This window comes from Megalops cyprinoides, chromosome 2 (genome assembly GCF_013368585.1).
Source record: "Megalops cyprinoides isolate fMegCyp1 chromosome 2, fMegCyp1.pri, whole genome shotgun sequence".
Taxonomy (NCBI): Eukaryota; Metazoa; Chordata; class Actinopteri; order Elopiformes; family Megalopidae; genus Megalops; species Megalops cyprinoides.
In genome coordinates this window covers 68074645-68094644 of record NC_050584.1, presented here as the reverse complement: position 1 = coordinate 68094644, position 20000 = coordinate 68074645, and the positions used below count along the sequence as shown (strand labels likewise).

General features: G+C 48.7%; 1 protein-coding gene across 1 annotated transcript in view; it reads right to left on the bottom strand.

Moving 5' to 3' along the window:
- The window catches only part of slc51a (solute carrier family 51 subunit alpha), a 14697-nt gene extending 1111 nt beyond the window's left edge, over positions 1-13586 (bottom strand). Inside the window, exons 1-6 of the mRNA XM_036522321.1 lie at positions 13353-13586; positions 8830-8981; positions 8419-8492; positions 3795-3953; positions 706-817; positions 46-192 (exon numbers count right to left, since the gene is read on the bottom strand). Of these exons, the coding sequence (XP_036378214.1) occupies positions 46-192; positions 706-817; positions 3795-3953; positions 8419-8492; positions 8830-8981; positions 13353-13419 (711 nt within the window). The 5' untranslated portion in view covers positions 13420-13586. The remainder of the gene's footprint in view (positions 1-45; positions 193-705; positions 818-3794; positions 3954-8418; positions 8493-8829; positions 8982-13352) is intronic.
- Between the last annotated feature and the right edge of the window lie 6414 nt (positions 13587-20000).

Genomic DNA, 20000 nt, shown 5'->3' with positions numbered 1-20000 from the left:
TGGGGTGGAGTCAGTGTGCTGCGCTGCGATTGGCTGAGGACTCACCTGGTACATGGCGTATTTGGGGATGATCCTCTGGCTGCGCAGCAGGTTGCACAGGTGCATGAACAGGATGGCCACGGGCCACAGGGCGATGATGGTGAGCACGCCCACAAACGGGTTAATCCAGATGGCAGCTCCCGTGATCTCCAGCTGCACAGCACAGCACGCTTATAACATCTCTCACACGGTGAAGGATGAGCTTCTCTTGCATTACATTACAGTACTGGCATGTAGCAGGCGCTGTCATCCATAGCAACTCACATCGGTTACAGTTCTTTACAATGTTATCCATTTATACAGCTGGATATTTACTGAGGTTGTGGGTTAAGTACCAGCAGGGAATCGAACCGGCAAGCTTTCAGTTACCAGTCCTGCTGCTTAATCACTCCACTACACTGCCCCCCCCCCCCACACCTCCCGCAGAGGTACTCACATTGGCCACGCCCCCACACCTCCCGCAGAGGTACTCACGTTGGCCACGCCCCCACACCTCCCGCAGAGGTACTCACGTCGGCCACGCCCCCACACCTCCCGCAGAGGTACTCACATTGGCCACGCCCCCACACCTCCCGCAGAGGTACTCACGTTGGCCACGCCCCCACACCTCCCGCAGAGGTACTCACGTTGGCCACGCCCCCCCACACCTCCCGCAGAGGTACTCACGTTGGCCACGTCGAAGTTTCCGTTGGTCCACAGAATGATGGACAGGATGCTGAAGATGGTTTTGAGCAGAGCAAACTGGAAGGAGCCCAGCTTCAGCAGGAAGAGGGTTCGCCTGGAACAGAAGCAGCAGGAGCCTCTGAGTGCCACCATTCAGAGACACCGTGGCCCACGCCAACCAGCACCAAAACACACCGACCAGCACTGAAACATGCCAACCAGCACCGAAACACGCCGACCAGCACCGAAACGCGCCGACCAGCACCGAAACACGCCAACCAGCACCGAAACACGCCAACCATCACCGAAACACGCCAACCATCACCAAAACACACCAACCAGCACTGAAACGCACCAACCGACTGACAAATAAACACATTCATCAATTATTCATTAATTATGTGTTAATTTAAAAATCAACAAATGGGTGATTAAGGAAGTTATGAATGACTGATTCTATAAATCAGTACATGAAATCTTCATTAATGTGTGATGTGTTAAGGGCAGCTTGGCTGATATGCACTTAGACACACACTGTAAAATAAGCAGACTCTACTGTACAGCGATCACGGAACAAACAGCAAACAGTTAAAACACCGCTTCCACACAGGTAGTCATAAATGTACAGGTACACAGTGCACTATATATGTGTAATTAATACCTTAAAATACAATTAAAAAATCAATACAGACTAGCAAAAAATTCAAAATTACAAGACTGAAGTTAAATTAACATATAATTTACCTTTAATTTAACCTATAAATCGTCAGAAATCAGCTGGCATAGGTACAAAATGTCTCTCTATGGCTGAAGCAATATTATTAAAGAATGTAATGTTTTATGTAATGTCCTGAGCTATGCGTTCTGAGGCCGGAGAGTTCAGCAGGTGCTGGGCACTCAGCAGCCAAACCGTGACAGCAGTGATGTGATCTCATCATTTCTCCTCTGCCTCTCCAGAGACTGACCAAGGGATGCCGTCTGTGTGCTGCGATGTTATCAGCATGGGGCAATACTGTCCCCTTGGAGCCATGCCATCAAACCCAGGAATACCCTGCTAATGGCTCCAAAACGCAGTCACAAAGTGAGAAGACCTTTCCCCTTTCAGGAGTCCCTGAGCTGGGACAGAGTCTGGGGGAGTCTCCAGGGCGACAGCGTTATGGAATGCCTTGTGCAACAGGTAAACGTACTGGGCTGTGACCCAGGGTGAGTGACCCAGGATCCATTCACCCAGGCAAACAGTTTCAGCCAGATTAACCAGTGAGTTAAACTTCTACATGCAGCCCTGTCTGTGCAGCCCTCCGGCACTCTGCCTCCCTCCCTGCGGCTTTCGCTTGGATAGTCCTCTCAAACAAAGCAAAGGATTGTGGGAAAAACAGTGGGAGATGTGAGGGTCGATACCGCTGACCTTTGCGGGTGTCATTGTGCTCCCCGGCACGTTGACCTCTCCAATCACTCCTCTGATGGGCAGAGAAGACTGACCGCAAGAGCACAGGAGCTCCAAGCACAGGCCCCTGGCCTCCGACACACACACTGCTGCTCTGTCTCACACACACACACACACACACACACACACACACACACTGCTGCTACTCTGTGTCTCTCTCACACACACACACACACACACACACACACACTGCTGCTCTGTCTCACACACACACACACACACTGCTGCTCTGTCTCACACACACACACACACACACTGCTGCTACTCTGTGTCTCTCACACACACACACACACACACACACACTGCTACTCTGTCTCACACACACACACACACACACACACACACTGCTGCTCTGTCTCTCTCACACACACACACACACACACACACTGCTACTCTGTCTCACACACACACACACACACACACTGCTGCTCTGTCTCACACACACACACACACTGCTGCTCTGTCTCACACACACACACACACACACACACACACACACACACACACACACTGCTGCTCTGTCTCACACACACACACACACACACACACACACACACACACACACTGCTGCTCTGTGTCTCTCTCTCTCACACACACACACTGCTGCTCTGTCTCACACACACACACACACACACACACACACACACACACTGCTACTCTGTCTCACACACACACACACACACACACACACTGCTGCTACTCTGTGTCTCTCTCACACACACACACACACTGCTGCTCTGTCTCACACACACACACACACACACACACACACACACACACACACACACACTGCTGCTACTCTGTGTCTCTCTCTCACACACACACACACACACACACACACTGCTACTCTGTCTCACACACACACACACACACACACACACACACACTGCTGCTACTCTGTGTCTCTCTCTCACACACACACACACACACACACACTGCTGCTACTCTGTGTCTCTCACACACACACACACACACACTGCTGCTACTCTGTGTCTCTCACACACACACACACACACACACTGCTACTACTCTGTCTCACACACACACACACACACACACACACACACACACACACACACACACACTGCTGCTACTCTGTGTCTCTCTCTCACACACACACACACACACACACACACACACTGCTACTCTGTCTCACACACACACACACACACACACACACACACACACTGCTGCTACTCTGTGTCTCTCTCTCACACACACACACACACACACACACTGCTACTCTGTCTCACACACACACACACACACACACACTGCTGCTACTCTGTGTCTCTCACACACACACACACTGCTGCTACTCTGTGTCTCTCACACACACACACACACTGCTGCTACTCTGTGTCTCTCACACACACACTGTTGTGATTCTGCCTCATGCCCTTTGACCCAGGCATATCCAACCCGAAACCTGACACCTTGTGTGTCCATCACATTCATAATAAATCCAGAACATACTATGACCTCTGTATGACCTCTGCATGACTCAGTATGACCTCTGCATGACCCAGTATGGCCTGACCTGAAAGTGACCTTGATGTTACCCTGAGCCAAGTTGTTGTGAACCTGAAATAGTACCAGTTCGTCCACTGTGTGACCCCCCCGTGACCCCCACGTGACCCCTGCATACCGTGTGACAGCCACGCGGGGCAGGCAGGGGCAGCAGCAGCAGCAGGGCCCGGTGCTGATCCGAAGCGTGTCCTTCCCACAGCGCCTCAGAAACGCCTCGTCCCCCCCACACTCCTCCAGCATCAGCACCAAGAACTTATACACCACGATTGCAAAGTACCTGCAGAGAGAGGGAGAGAGAGAGAGAGAGAGAGAGAGAGAACAGGAGAGAGAGGAAGGGAGAAAGGGAGAGAGAGAGCTTATACACCACGATCACAAAATACCTGCAGAGAGAGAGACCCTGTTCACACCTGGCATTAACATGCATCTTGGGCGATCCGATCACAAGTGGACAGCTCTAAGTACAGGTGTGAACGCACCCAAGACGCACTGAGGACGCTGTTACGGGTATGCCACATGACGTCAGGAAAAGGGTGCACGGAAGTAAGGGTTAGGGGTCACATGACGTCAGGGTCACGGGGGCACGAACTTGTGCACCTCGGGTAATTTAAACGTCTATGGCGGCAAGCACAGTCGTCGGGGAATTTGAGTAAGTACCAGCGTGGTATTTTGTGCGAATTTAGTTGTTGTCTCACTTCGTGTTTAAGAGCAGTTTTAGGTATAAAGTTCGTGAGACGGTGGTGCATTTTTTGTCGAGTTTATTTTCTAGTTTTGTTTTGGTTGTTTTGGACAGGACGGTGGAGCCAGTCCGACGGTCTATTGCAGACTGGCCGGTCCCCACCGTTTTATTTCATTCTTTTGCGCACCGATCTCCAGATCCATACTTTTCTTTACTCCACATTACTTTCTTCCCTCTCTCAAACCACTCTTTCTAAAACTCCAGTGCACTGCTATCTCTCCAACTATCTGTTCTCCAATCCGTATAAATACTGTTCAACCCGTTCAACTGCGAAGCACTCGCCGCTGCGTCTTCTGCCCGGCTGGACCAAACTCGGAAGAGTGAGTAGCCGGGTTGTTATATTATTATGTGCGGAGTATTTGTCCTGCCAACTGCCCTGTGACTGCCTGTAGTCACCTTTGGTAGGAGTCTGGCCGTAACAGACGCATTGAGATCCGATCGTTCAGACCACATTCGGAGGTGGTCTGGGCCGCATATGGCCACATTCTTTTAGCAGTGTGAATGCGAATGTGTCCTGGGACACATTGAACGCCCGCCTACTCAACTGACGTCCTCTGCGTAAGACACTGAACAGGACACTCGTTGAGTGACCCAGGCACTTCAGTGCTTTCAGTGTTAAGGCAATTTAAACAGCAAGTTTCTAAGACAAATGTTCGCTGATTCACAGACATAGCTACACAGCTTCAAATAGTAGTCTGCTTTTTGCAATGCAGTAACGCTGAACAGGATGCTCGTTTCACGACTCGGGCGATTCTTTCCTCTAATACATTATTCCATATAAAGTGCGCTTCCGTTAAACTTAGAAAAGTAATTGATAAATGTGCTCACAATACTAGCATGCTACCTAGCTAGCTAGCAACCATTGATACTAAAGTACATGATAAAGCATTTTCATTGCAGTGAATTACGTAAGAACGCTTTGAAACTAAATAACTTGCTTAGCCTATTTAAATCACCTATACTGGCAAGGTGCCAGCCAAATACGGTGAAGTCAAAAACATTTTAATCTAGCATTTCTGCTTCTTCCAAAGGTAAACAGAATTTGAGTCGCTGCACCTGAAAATTTCGAAAAGCCCATAGAGATATATTACGAGTGCGTCAAACATCTTGAGCGATTTGGTTTGCCTGGATCACGCCAAGGAATAGACCCAGTCTGCATTGTTTTAATTTCTTCTTCTTCTTCTTTTAATTTCCGGCAGACTAGGCACGGGAAATGATGTACTTGTTTATTTGCATATAGAGTGGGGAAGTATTTAGAGAGAGCTTATTGAGAGAGAGAGTGCTTATACACCACGACTGCAAAATACCTGCAGACGGAGAACATCAGTACATTTATAAATGGCCATTATCATCTCGTTAGTGAGAAACTGTCCCATGGAAATAAATCCAGCAGAGCTAAAATGGCAGTAAGGAAGTGAAAACATGGTGAATGAGCACCGTGGGGCTGTTTTTATCTAAATAGTGCAGTTTTTCCATGTCCAGACTACACTCTTCCACAATGTCGGGATTCCTGCTCTCCACAGAGAAAAACATGTGAAGACAGACCACCCTGCTTGAACTCAAAGCTCACTCTGCACAGGCCTCGGGGGTGAAAGGTCAAACTTCTGCATGCTGCAGAAAGCCGCCCTCGGAAGAGAGGGGACAGGTCACTAAGTGGACAGGAACAGGAGTGTGTGAGAGTGACAGAGAGGAGCAGGAGTGTATGAGAGTGAGAGAGGAGTGTGTGAGAGTGTGAGAGAGGAACAGGAGTGTGTGAGTGAGAGAGGAACAGGAGTGTGTGAGAGTGAGAGAGGAACAGGAGTGTGTGAGAGTGAGAGAGAGGAGCAGGAGTGTGTGAGAGTGAGAGAGGAACAGGAGTGTGTGAGAGTGAGAGAGAGGAGCAGGAGTGTGTGAGAGTGTGAGAGAGGAACAGGAGTGTGTGAGAGTGAGAGAGAGGAGCAGGAGTGTGTGAGAGTGAGAGAGGAGTGTGTGTGAGTGAGAGAGAGGAGCAGGAGTGTGTGAGAGTGAGAGAGGAGTGTGTGAGAGTGAGAGAGGAACAGGAGTGTGTGAGAGTGAGAGAGGAGTGTGTGTGAGTGAGAGAGAGGAACAGGAGTGTGTGAGAGTGAGAGAGAGGAACAGGAGTGTGTGAGAGTGAGAGAGGAGTGTGTGAGAGTGAGAGAGAGGAACAGGAGTGTGTGAGAGTGAGAGAGGAGTGTGTGAGAGTGAGAGAGAGGAGCAGGAGTGTGTGAGAGTGAGAGAGGAGTGTGTGTGAGTGAGAGAGAGGAGCAGGAGTGTGTGAGAGTGAGAGAGGAGTGTGTGAGAGTGAGAGAGGAACAGGAGTGTGTGAGAGTGAGAGAGGAGTGTGTGTGAGTGAGAGAGAGGAACAGGAGTGTGTGAGAGTGAGAGATGAGTGTGTGTGAGTGAGAGAGAGGAACAGGAGTGTGTGAGAGTGTGAGAGGAGTGTGTGAGTGAGAGAGAGGAGCAGGAGTGTGTGAGAGTGAGAGAGGAGTGTGTGAGAGTGAGAGAGAGGAACAGGAGTGTGTGAGAGTGAGAGAGGAGTGTGTGTGAGTGAGAGAGAGGAACAGGAGTGTGTGAGAGTGAGAGAGGAGTGTGTGAGAGTGAGAGAGAGGAGCAGGAGTGTGTGAGAGTGAGAGAGAGGAGCAGGAGTGTGTGAGAGTGAGAGAGAGGAACAGGAGTGTGAGAGTGAGAGAGAGGAACAGGAGTGTGTGAGAGTGAGAGAGAGGAGCAGGAGTGTGTGAGAGTGAGAGAGGAGTGTGTGAGAGTGAGAGAGAGGAACAGGAGTGTGTGTGAGTGAGAGAGAGGAACAGGAGTGTGTGAGAGTGAGAGAGAGGAGCAGGAGTGTTTGAGAGTGAGAGAGAGGAACAGGAGTGTGTGAGAGTGGTAGAGGAGTGTGTAAGAGTGAGAGAGAGGAACAGGAGTGTGTGAGAGTGAGAGAGAGGAACAGGAGTGTGTGAGAGAGAGGAGCAGGAGTGTGTGAGAGAGAGGAGCAGGAGTGTGTGAGAGTGAGAGAGGAGTGTGAGTGAGAGAAAGAGGAGCAGGAGTGTGTGAGAGTGAGAGAGAGGAACAGGAGTGTGTGAGAGTGAGAGAGAGGAACAGGAGTGTGTGAGAGAGAGGAGCAGGAGTGTGTGAGAGAGAGGAGCAGGAGTGTGTGAGAGTGAGAGAGGAGTGTGAGTGAGAGAGAGTGGAGCAGGAGTGTGTGAGAGTGAGAGAGAGGAGCAGGAGTGTGTGTGAGTGAGAGAGAGGAGCAGGAGTGTGTGAGTGAGAGAGAGGAGCAGGAGTGTGTGAGAGAGAGGAACAGGAGTGTGTGAGAGTGAGAGAGAGGAGCAGGAGTGTGTGTTAGTGAGAGAGAGGAGCAGGAGTGTGTGAGAGTGAGAGAGAGGAACAGGAGTGTGTGAGTGAGAGAGGAGTGTGTGAGAGTGAGAGAGAGGAGCAGGAGTGTGTGAGTGAGAGAGGAGTGTGTGAGAGTGAGAGAGAGGAGCAGGAGCGTGTGTGAGTGAGAGAGAGGAGCAGGAGTGTGTGTGAGTGAGAGAGGAGACTGAGGAAAAACTAAGAATGAGAGAGAAGTAGGGTTACCACTGTACCAGAACTTTTAGCTTGGATGGGACTTTCACAATATTCTATACCTTTTTGATACTAAAAGCCATCTGAACATTCCAAGTAAGAGACGTTTTGCTTTACTAAAGGGTAGGACTGGGGTTGGGAAATCTGACCCTAGATCAGCACCGCAAAGTGAACAGTGCATGGAGTCCCTGCAAGGACAGAATGGAAAACTTTCTTTTGCTAGAAATTGATTCTGTTTCACAGGAATACAAGGATGCAATTTTCACTGTACAAGTACAGACAACTCTGACACGTTTTCTATTTTGGCACTACCGCATACATAATCAGTGAAGCTCAGAGTTCTTTTTAGAATTTAGTCTCTCAGTAGTATTGAAGTGTCTGTATTAGACCCCGAGAAAGAAGTGGGTGTGGGGGTGAAGGTGAGGGTAACAGAGGCCGGACTCACGAGCTGGAGGTCATCTCAGTGAACATGGTGGCTCTCGGGATCCACATCCCCAAACAACATGTGGTGGCAATGATCTGAGAGAGAGAGAGAGAGAGAGAGAGAGAGAGAGAGAGAGTGGGGGAGAGGGGGGGAGAGAGAGAGAGAGAGAGAGAGACAGAGTGGGGGAGAGGGGGAGAGAGAGAGAGAGAGAGAGAGAGACAGAGTGGGGGAGAGAGAGAGAGAGAGAGACAGAGGGAGAGAGAGAGAGAGACCGAGGGAGAGAGAGGGAGAGAGAGAGAGAGACAGAGTGGGGGAGAGGGAGAGAGAGAGAGAGAGACGCAGTGAGAAACACAGCACACAGCTGCTCTGATTCTCTGATGGATGCTCTGAAAGTTTGTGGGTGGCAGGAGAGCAGCGGGTGATTGCACTCACTGGAGCTGCTCCGTTCACCCAGATGATGGCCGTCTTCTTTGGGGACGAGACCTTTCTGTAGATATAGATGCACTCCTCGATGTAGACCAGGACGGACAGAGCAGCCATCAGAGTCAGAGCAGAGTACAGGACAATCCCGAAGGTGTCCAGCTCTGTGGAGACACAGCCCATCCAGCTGCATTAACCAGCTTTATTCACCAGATTCATTAGGAAAGAGCCATCCCCATTGACCAGGCTTGCTAAATCAGCTTCACCGGGGAAAAACCTGTTTCATTTATTAGCAGCAAGCCCAGTCCTCCCGGTCAGTTTCACTTTGGCAAAACCAAACCCCTTCTCTGATTCAACATAATACATAACATGCAACCGCGTTTATTGTGTATCTAAACCACTTGACCTTGACACATTTACCAAGAACATCCTCCCTTCCCAGAAACAGCCTAATGATCCCCACATGTGTTGGGAAATCCCACAGTCGGTTGCCGTGGTGACCGAGTATGTGTCAGGCTTTCAGGTGGAAGGACCCAGGCGCAGACCGGGATGACAAACCAGGCGTTTATTGAAGGATATCCAAAAGCGTAGTAACAGAACAGTCAAAACCAGAGAATCCACGAGCAGAAGATCCAAAACACGGCAAGGGACAAATTCCAACGAAACAGGCAGAGAGTCCAAAAAAAAACCCCAGAGCAAACAAACAACAAACAGGCGGGAACGAAACAGACTGAAACACTGTGACGAAGTGGCAGAGAAACAGAGCAGATAGAGGGGTATAAATACACAGACTGATGATGAGACAACAGGGACCAGGTGTGCAGGATGGGATTCAGGTGGAGGGTGTGGCAGCAGGGCAGATAGGCCGGACAGGCAGTGGGGCGATGGCTGAAAACAAAAACAAAAGCACATGCACGCAAGAAGAACAAAACAGATGACACGCCCATACTGACAGGCTGGAAGACAAAAAATGACACAAGCAGGACATCACGTGGAAGGACTGACAGCATGTGCAGTGAGGACATGCCAGTCCAGGCGGCTCGCCCGGACACTCTCCGGGGGTCCAGAGACAAAACAACACGAGGAGACACTGCTGGAGGAAAAACGCCAAACGCCAAACACCAAACGCCAAACGCCAAACACCTGCCTGCCTGCCTGCGACCTGCCTGCGATGTGCCTGTTACCTCATTTCCCCAGGCGGCTGCCCTTTACCGGGCCACAGAGAGGGAAAATGATTAACATTACATTACTGTTAGCATTTAGCAGACACTCTTATCTAGACCAACTTACACAGGATACAGTTTTATCCATTTATACATCTGGATATTTACTTAGGGAGCTGTTGGTGAGATGCTATGCCCAAGGGTAAAGCTGCAGTGTCCCAGCAGGGAATCAAACCAGCAACCTTTCAGTTACAAGCCCTGCTCCTTACCACTGTGCTACACTGCCACCCCTGCATGAGAAGAGACAGGAGGTGCCCTGGACATGAGAGGGAGAGAGAGGAGGAATGAGAAGGAGAGAGAGGAGGAATGAGAAGGAGACAGAGGAGGAATGAGAGAGAAAGACAGGAGCAATGAGAGAGAGAAGGAGTGAGAGGGAGAGAGAGGAGGAATGAGAGAGAGAGAAGGGGTGAGAGGGAGACAGAGGAGGAGTGAGAGGGAGAGAGAAGGAGTGAGAGAGAGAGAGAGGAGGAGTGAGAGGGAGAGAGGAGGAGTGAGAGGAGGTGGCCTGGGAACAGCAGTAGAAGTATGTAGAGCGAGGAACAGGAGCAGGGCAGGGCAGGAAAAAGCCCACACGACCTCCCGCTGGGACACATGCAGGCAGAGCCCTTTGTCTGCCTTGCTGTTGTTTTGCATCGTTGAGGCTCCTGCATCCTGAACCGCGGTTTTGATCTGACTGCCAGAGGAGCTGTGGATTCATGCCATCTGTGAGCATTTCCTGGAGCTCTCTCTTACACGCTCCTGAAGCTCAGGCAGAGAAAGCCAGAAACCTGACCTTACATTCCCTCTAGGCACCTGGCAGATGATGCCCTATTAGAAAATGAAATATACTGTAAGACACTGAACAATATGCTGTTGTTCAGTCCCCCCTGCAGGGTAAGGTGAGAGCCTCCTCCACACACACACACACACACACTCACACACACACACACACACTCACTCACTCACTCACACACACACTCACTCACGCACGCACGCTCACTCGCACGCACACACACACACACACACACACACACTCACTCACTCACTCACTCACTCACACACACACACACACACACACACACACACACACACTCGCACGCACGCACACACACACACTCACACACACACACACACTCACTCACTCACTCACACACACACTCACTCACGCACGCACGCTCACTCGCACGCACACACACACACACACACACTCACTCACTCACTCACTCACACACACACACACACACACACACACACACACACACACACACACACACACACACACAGGTGACACACTCTACTGAGTATTGGACACATCCAAACTTCTGGGTTGGCTGGCTTCAGTGTTAGAAAAAGTAACCAACAGCATTAAAGTGCTGTTTCTGCCACGCGCCGGTCCTCAGAGATACTCTGCTGCTTTCACACAGCACAGCTGGCGGGCCACCCTGCGTGGGAGCCCATCATCACAGGTCTTCATCACATTCCCAAGACCAGTAAATAAAGCCACTGTGTCACACCGTGCCCAGAAACACAACGCTGCTACGGCCAGCAAACAGCTGGCAGGTCTTTCAAGTCGGCATCGCCTGAACAGAGTTTGTAGATCAGACAGGATTTGGTAACTCTTGCTCTCTCTCTCTCAGTTCAGTTTGCTTTAACAGCATGAAATGCATGTTTCTAATAATGCCAAAGCATGTTATACAGTATAATAACAGAGTGAAGGTCACAGGGAGGAGCCAGGCTCCCGCTGCACAGCGGAGACCGGGCAGCTTAGCTGTGTGAGCCGCTGACAGGGATGCATCTGCGGACGCTCAGGGCTGAGAGAGCTTCACACAAACCCTGCCGCTGTGTTTGCATCAGGCTGCAAACTGTTCCACTGCTGCTGATGTATGTAACGTGTGAATGTGTAAATATGGAAATATGATATACTCCCTGCTGCTGCCCTGATCTTTCCATTCAAACATTATTGGGGCACTTTTCCACAATTTCCAAAGGTTCTCACAGACTTAATGAATTTGACTTCAGACTTCTTAAATTAAACAACATTAGATAAGGTTTTAGTACTCTAATGGCTTTTTCCAACACTATCTTTAAGGAGCTCCGCTTGCTGAAAGCATTACTCGATTTCAAATGATTGCTATAGCGCCGCCGTCAGGTGTACCGAGAAGATGCTGGGGGTGAAAATAAATATATAAAATAGCTCTGTTCATTGCGAACAGGTTTCATGAAACCAGCGCCCGGACTGGGGGAAGTAAAGTTACTTTTGTAAGAACGCAAAAATGTGAACGACAAAAAAAGCAGCCAGCTGCCTCGCACTGGAGGGGCGTAATCTCCGGGCTCTGCAGGTTACAGGTGTTACACTTACACTGGCTTCATTTCAGGATTCTGCTGAAAACGTAGAAAAAACTTTATTTGCACATAATTTTTGCAATCTTTGCAAGATTAAGAAATGAATAAAGTAAGAGGAAAAACTAAAGCCCCAATTTCGGAAACACAGAATTACAAGATTTTTTTTCATGATAACTTACTTTTTCCATAATTTATAGGCAATTATTTACTTAATTACCTACACTTTCTTCGAACGACATTTACAGTTGATACAGATGTTTTTCTCCTCTGTGCCTTCAGAGGGTAACTTCCTGGGGAGATCTTATCATTTTCCTTATCATACTGTAGGTTACTGGCAAACGCACAAACTTTAAACAGTTCGGGGAAACACATTACTACAAAAAAATTAGAGATATTTTAGCCGCTATTTACCATTTATATTGGGACAATTTTTAATTCGCAAAAAATCGAGCAATCCTACAGAGCAAGCGTTTGTACACACGCGATTGTACCGGTCGATACATTCAGACCATAAATCAGAAACTGCCGGAGCAAATTTGATCATTATCGATAATCATTTATTGATTTGTCGATCATTTGTTCATAAGTTTGTTCATAAGTTTGCAAATTAAATATATGTCTGAAGATATTCCACCCTCTGAACAATCCTTCACTATGTTTTAGATGATAATGTGCAATGTGTCCGAGACTGCACTGCTCACGGACGACAGAAAGAAGGACAAATAACTTGCGCTTCCTGAGGCCGGTAGGTCAGCACTATAATATCAACAACATTCACTTTGAAGGTTATATAATTCAAATGATGGTGCTGCGCTGCTGCTGTAAAAGTTAGCGTTTCTCTCCGGTATTAAACTTCTTTCGCTACTTAAGCCGAAGGCACACGATCATCACTCCGCACCGCGCATTCCGTCACCCAGAGCACCGCAGTTACTCACAAGAGAGGATACGCCGTTTTAATTTAACGCACAGAGACGTGTGTAGCCTACTCACGCGTTATGATATCGATAGCCAGCGGAGGTTGCTGACGGCAGCGGGGGTCCACGGTGTTGTTGTCCATTGCAGCGCTTTGGAAGAGTTTCTGCTTCTGTCGTTGCGAGTCCTTGTTGACACAGGAACCTCGAAAATGAAAAACAAGCAGCAAATATCCGCAGGTCCGATTAAAATTTATTGGTTCCCTCTCCCCAGGTGCCGCAAGAGCAGAGCACAGAGTTTTCCAGCGCCGGTATTTACTGTGCCGAAGCCTGCGGTGGCACCGCCTCCATCCTCGGACAATACGGCGTGTTTCTGACAAATCACAGCAAGTCTTTCTCTGCGGTTCGACCGTCTGAATACCAATTGCGCAATCATGCTCGCACCGTGGACTCGGCTCTCCCACGGAATCACTCGCGCTTGGGGCCACGCACAGATCTGGACAAAAAATGACCCAGAATGCGGTCCTTCTAATCCGACGGAGAGCGGTAATTGTACATCAGACGCACTTATTAGGGATCCGTAAAACGACATCGATATGTGGCGTGTTCATTGGGGAAACAAGCCACTCCGGTGAGACTTTAAACACAAAGATCGATTTTTAAAAGAAAGTTGCTGAGGGGGAGACTACGACCCCGAACCACCCGAGAGCCCACATCGCAGGCAACGTTTCCATGGTGACGGTTACTGCGGTGCTATCATACAAAGTTAACTGAGAAGATAACATTTTATCTCAACGTCTTTCCAGTAAAGCACCGGTAGCATTGAATTTGTGTGCAGATTTTCGCTATTCAGCATGCTACAAAGTGCATTTAGTGACACGAGGAGTAGCACAGACAGACTGAGTTAACCACGGGCCGATTCGAACATGCGCCGGTGTCACACACAGCGCTGAGATGCACCTGGTTCAACGCGGGAGTGAAACGCAAAGCACCGTACAGCAGAACTATGAATTTCACACATTAACAGAAACCGCTAAATGAATTTTGTGTGTGTGTGTGTGTGTGTGTGTGTCTGCGGGGTTGGAGGTGTCATCAACCATGCGGTGTCAGTTTCACTGTGGTGTGGCTTTGTCACTTATTAATCAAAAACAGATTCCATTTGGTTTGTAAAGAAGGAGGGTAACCTCCCCCAACACACACACACACACATAAAGAGTCTCAGGTAGTGTTTTAGAGATAGTGAGAGGGGTGACCGGGCGGCGAATGCGGTTTGTCCAAAAATGTGTTGGAGCCTAAGAAGTTGATGGCACAGTCAGTACTGCAAGAAAGCAGTCAGACAATTTCTAACCTAAACTACCGGGCAGCATCGTCACACAGCACATCTGACGGGAGGCTGCGGTTTACACTCCATTCCGCGGTTACTTTTACCGCAAAGTTACCATAGAAACTAAGAATTTTCTTTCTCAGAGCACCTGTCCAATCTACATTTCAGACTTTGATTGGTGCTTATCGGACCAGATTAACTGAATAGAAATGCGATGAACTGACCGTCTGTCCAGTGACCTATGAGCTTGTGTAATCATTGTGTTAGTCTTACAGTAGTAGTAGTTGTAGTGGTAGTGGCTAGAAACTGGTGATGGCGAAGAGCCTTCCCCAGAAACAGAACCAAACAACGTACGAAAGGAATCTCCAATGATCCAGAGCAAACGTGCTGGTAAACAGTGGTTACTGCTGACACTGTTTTTCATTACAAAGGAATTTGCCTAATTAAAGAGCGAAGAAATCTCTGAAACTCTCCAGATCTGAGCGGGTTTCTGCGGGCATCATACCCCCTTGTAGGCGGGAACGATATTAAGCATTATTGCATTTTGTGCGAACCGGTTAACAACGTCTGTAGGTATCCATTTAAAGAAGGAACGTGAATGAAATATTCGTGATTCCTTTTTTAACCAGACAGTAGGGAAAATTAAATTTCTATACTTTCTCAGAAGGCTAAGAGTAGCTAGTCTTCTCGTTAATGCGATTTTTGTGAGGGTTCAATCAAAATGGCCCCATAAATGTGGAAAAACTCAGAGGAGCAGTAATTCAACTGATCGGCAGACACCACAAATCTAATCCTGTTTGATGCGTTTTTTTTTTTTTCGGATAGTCGTAGTTGTTTTAAGTTTTTTTTTTGTTCATAAATAGTGCTATCATGGTATAAACGCTCCACTTCGCAGAGAAACTCAGTTTGGAACAGCACCAAGCAAGTCAGGCTCTCTCAGCCCTCGCCTGAGATGAAACACCGCTATGGAGGTGTACAGTTGTTGTCAGTTTCAGCTATGACAGCCAAGGATATGCATTTCGATTGATGACAGAAAGGTCCTTGGCCGCGTTATCTTCACGCAGCTGCGGCCTCGTCTCTCCCCCCATGTCTGATAACACTGAGGCCTGTTTGCTTTTCGATTGATCCCCGAACGCTAACCTTTCCAGCACGCACGCCAGGCGCGTTTGTAAAAGTGAGTAAAATGGATAGATACAGTACTGCAGATACAGTACGAAGAAAGACTTTGTAGTAGTTCACACAAATCCAACTGAATTTACACATTTCACTAAGCAATAAAACAGGCACATAGGATGCTAGGATACATAGCAAAAAGTATTGATTACAAATGAAAGGAGGTTATGCAAATGTTATAGGATGCCTTTTCAGGCCAAGTTTGCAGTACTGTGCCCTGTTCTGGTACTATAGTATAAGGATGTAGAGGCCTTCTGAAAAGCAGAGAAGGTGAGTTATAAGGAGAGACTTAGAACTAGAGAGAAGGACTGATAGACTTTTTTATATTTTTAAAAGGGGTAACTAGCATATGCTATAGAAGCTACTTTAAGATGAGTTCAAGGCAAATTTCATATTAGTACTAGGAAGTATTTTTTCTCTTTTGTATGCATACAGAGTTTAATATGCATGCGAGAAAAAATGTGGCATGGAACAGCCTACTGGGATTTGTAGTGGAAGTAGGGTCTGCTTGACACATTCCGAGACAGACTCTGAACTACAGATAGTATTTACATTTATTCATTTGGCAGATGCTTTTATCCAAAGGCAATTACAAGTCTAAAAATGACAAGCCCAGCTGGGGGGCATGGCCTGTTCCCCTTATTAGATGTATAGTCTGGTATTCTGTATGAATCTGGAGGAATCAGGAGTGGAGGCGTGACAGTGAGACTCACATACAGTCCTGCCCTCTGTGTGTGTGAGCGCCTGCATGTGTGCGTGTGTGTGCGTGCCAGACACACCCAGTCCAATCCAGACTTGTCCCTCCGCTTCCCGGGAAGTGTGGGGTTCCTGACGCATGGATGGGATGGAGTTGAGCTCCGTTCTGATCCGTAAAGCCGAGATGCTTCCCGAGGACACCCAGTCCTGCCAGGACAGCTCGTTCTCTCTGCCGCTGAGAGACGCTCTTCCTGCCTGAGTAACAGGGTGCAGCCTGGGGAAACTCCAAACTTTGAGTTTTTATAATGAGCTCAGGCCGCGCTAAGGTGTGAGGAAGGTAGGGCAGGTTTATGAGTGTGTACCGTCACCCCGCAGACTGACGCAACACCTCAGGGTCTGTGCCCTCTCTGTGAGGGTCTCAGTGTGAGGGTCTCAGTGTGAGGGTCTCAGTGTGTGGGTCTCAGTGTGAGGGTCTCAGTGTGAGGGTCTCAGCGTGAGGGTCTCAGCGTGAGGGTCTCAGTGTGTGGATCTCAGTGTGAGGGTCTCTGTGTGAGGGTCTCAGTGTGAGGGTCTCAGCGTGAGGGTCTCAGTGTGGGGGTCTCTGTGTGAGGGTCTCTGTGTGGGTCTCAGCGTGAGGGTCTCTCTGTGGGTCTCAGTGTGAGGGTCTCTGTGTGTGGGTCTCAGCGTGAGGGTCTCAGTGTGTGGGTCTCAGTGTGTGGGTCTCAGCGTGAGGGTCTCAGTGTGTGGGTCTCTGTGTGTGGGTCTCTGTGTGAGGGTCTCTCTGTGGGTTTTTGTGAGGGTCTCAGTGAGCCTGTGCCCTCTCTCTGTGGGTTTTTGTGAGGGTCTCAGTGTGAGGGTCTCAGTGTTCTCTCTGAGGTCACACAACATGATGTTGGATCCTCAGCAGAGGGTCTCTGGTGGAGATGAGGTCTGTAACACTCAGTTCAATGAACTCTGACTGAAGGCCATTCTTTGTTCTTTTGCACACACACACACACACTCACTCAGGTTTTACAGTAAGCACACACACACACACACACACACACACACACACGCACACACACGCGCACACACACGCGCACACACACATGCACACACACACACGCGCACACACACACACACACACACACACACACACACACACACACACACACACACACACGCGCACACACACACACACACACACACGCCTCCTCCACAGTGTGAATCTCAGCTGGGTCTGTACGGCTGAGCTCCTCTGTGCTTGCAGTGGTGACCCACACTCTGTCCTGCACAGGGGTGGTTCCCCCGGGGGGGGGGGCACCGCTGGGGGGAGTGGTGCCGATCTGCTCCTCCACCTTCCAGCTGAACATTCCGGAGATTCCTCAGAGGATTGAGGAAGAGGAGGGAAGAAGATGAAGACCAGGATTTGTTCTGTGGAGATGAAGTCCCTTGAGTCAGGATGTGGCTCAGAGTCAGTTGACACAGCAAGCCATAGAGTCGGTGTCCATCTCTATATATTTTTCCTCTCTCTCATGTTCCCTCCTTCTTTGTCCACCTCTCTCTCCTCCTCCTCTCTCATGCTCTCTCTCTGTCTGTCTCTTGTTCTGTCTTCATCTTTATCCATTTCTCTCTGTCTGTCTCTCTCTTTCATCCTTCTGCTCTGGCTGAATTTTACTTCTGTTGTAATAATGAACACCATAATGAGCAGCTTTAACCCAGCTGTGCACAAACGAAGGCCCTCTTGCTCTGTAGTGGAGGTCTGGCTCTGTGGTGGAGGCCTGTTTCTGCTTGTTTGCAGACTCCCCAAGGTTTTTGTCATGTTCTATGGGACTGGATGTCACCGGCTGGAGGAATGCTCTTCAAAAACAGTGTGTGTGTTTGGAGTTGAATTTCGAAAAAAGGAAAAAAAGTCAATGGTTGAACACTGATTCATCTTGTCTTTGGTCAGGCAAAGCTGGCTATTCCCGAGACTCGTAAATAAGAGCTGGAACAGGGAGAGACCTGCGGTTGTGTTGCAGTAATGATTCCTTGTGTGTAGTTAGTTAGCTCCCCACACATTAAAGAGTAATCTATGAGTAATGTGCTCTGCAGCCGGCGGGAGATTGGCAGAACACTGTGAAGTAAAGCAGCATGATGATGTCATAGTGACACATTTCTGAGGGTTCCTCTGCCGCTGGGGTTAGTCTCTCTTCTTCTTTCCTGTAAATATGGAAATACTACTGTCCTCCTGATTGTTTAAATATGTAGGTTGAATAAAAGGCTTTATTTGAAAGGCAAAAAGTCAAAAGCCCTTTGCCCCCCTCCATCTCTTTCCCCCTCTCCATCTCTCCCTCTTTCCCCCTCCCTCTCTCTCTTTCCCCCTCTCCATCTCTCCCTCTTTCCCCCTTTCCATCTCTCTCTCTTTCCCCCTCTCCATCTCTCCCTCTTTCCCCCTCTCCCTCTCCCCCTGTCTCCCCTAATATGCAGAGTTAGCTGAGCTTTGGTCTGAAAGTCTGGGAAATCCCTGGCAAGTGTACAGGGCTATGCCCGTCCAGCGGAGATATGCACTGTGCTCATCACTCCTCAGGTGCATATGACAGGCCTCTCCACAGAATAGTTTCAGATGACAGATCCCTTTCATCCCAGGCCAGGCCTACAAGGCCAGTCCCAACAGGACAGCTCCCCTACACTGCTCCACAGAGACACGCTAAGACACGACCCCAGGTCAGATCAGGAGACAGCTCCCTTTTCTGGTGCTTTTCCACACTCATGTATTGATTTAAGTCAATTGAACACAAGATAACTGTGATATGTGTATGTATGTATGTATGTATGTATGTAGGTGTCTGTGTGTGCGCACACGGTATATACTGTAATGTACATACATTTTAAACATCTAAATAAACAGAAAATCAAAAATCCTGGCCTCAGGCAATGAGGGTGTGGTGAGAGAAAGACAGTTGTGGAGAAGGATCAGAGAGTCAGTCCTCTAATTTAGTCCCTCCCTGTCCTGCCCCCGTTAAAGAACCCCTTCATGGTAATTGTTGCATTATTCACGTACTCGTTAGCTACCCATAAATTGACATTCTGCAGGAGGCAGTGTTTCTGTGAGGCGCCCAAACCTTATCTGATCTGCAAATGTTTTTTCCTTCTGATTATTCTCTAATGCTGTGGGCAACAACGACGGAATGCGTTCAAATCAGAGGAAAACAGCGGAAGCCGGTTTCCCGAAAGCCGCTCTGCCCTGCCCTCCTTAGACTAATCACTAAACTGGGGCTAAAATTAAATCCCAAATCACGGATCCAGCTACATACCAAATAATTCCCACAAGCTAATGTGCTTCAGTCAGTCCAGACACTGAAGCTAAAAAGAGGCTGGGTATTTCAGCAAGACGACGATGCGGAAACGCAGCTAAAGATCAGCCGTGAGGTAGGAGGGAAAGATTAAGTTTTTTGAATTCCTTTCACAGGCCCCAGATTTGAATATAACTGAAAGTCTGTTGGCAGATGGCAGACACGCACGCCAGAAGACCTACGAGCATCTCTGAGCTGCAATATTTCTGCAGGGAAGAGC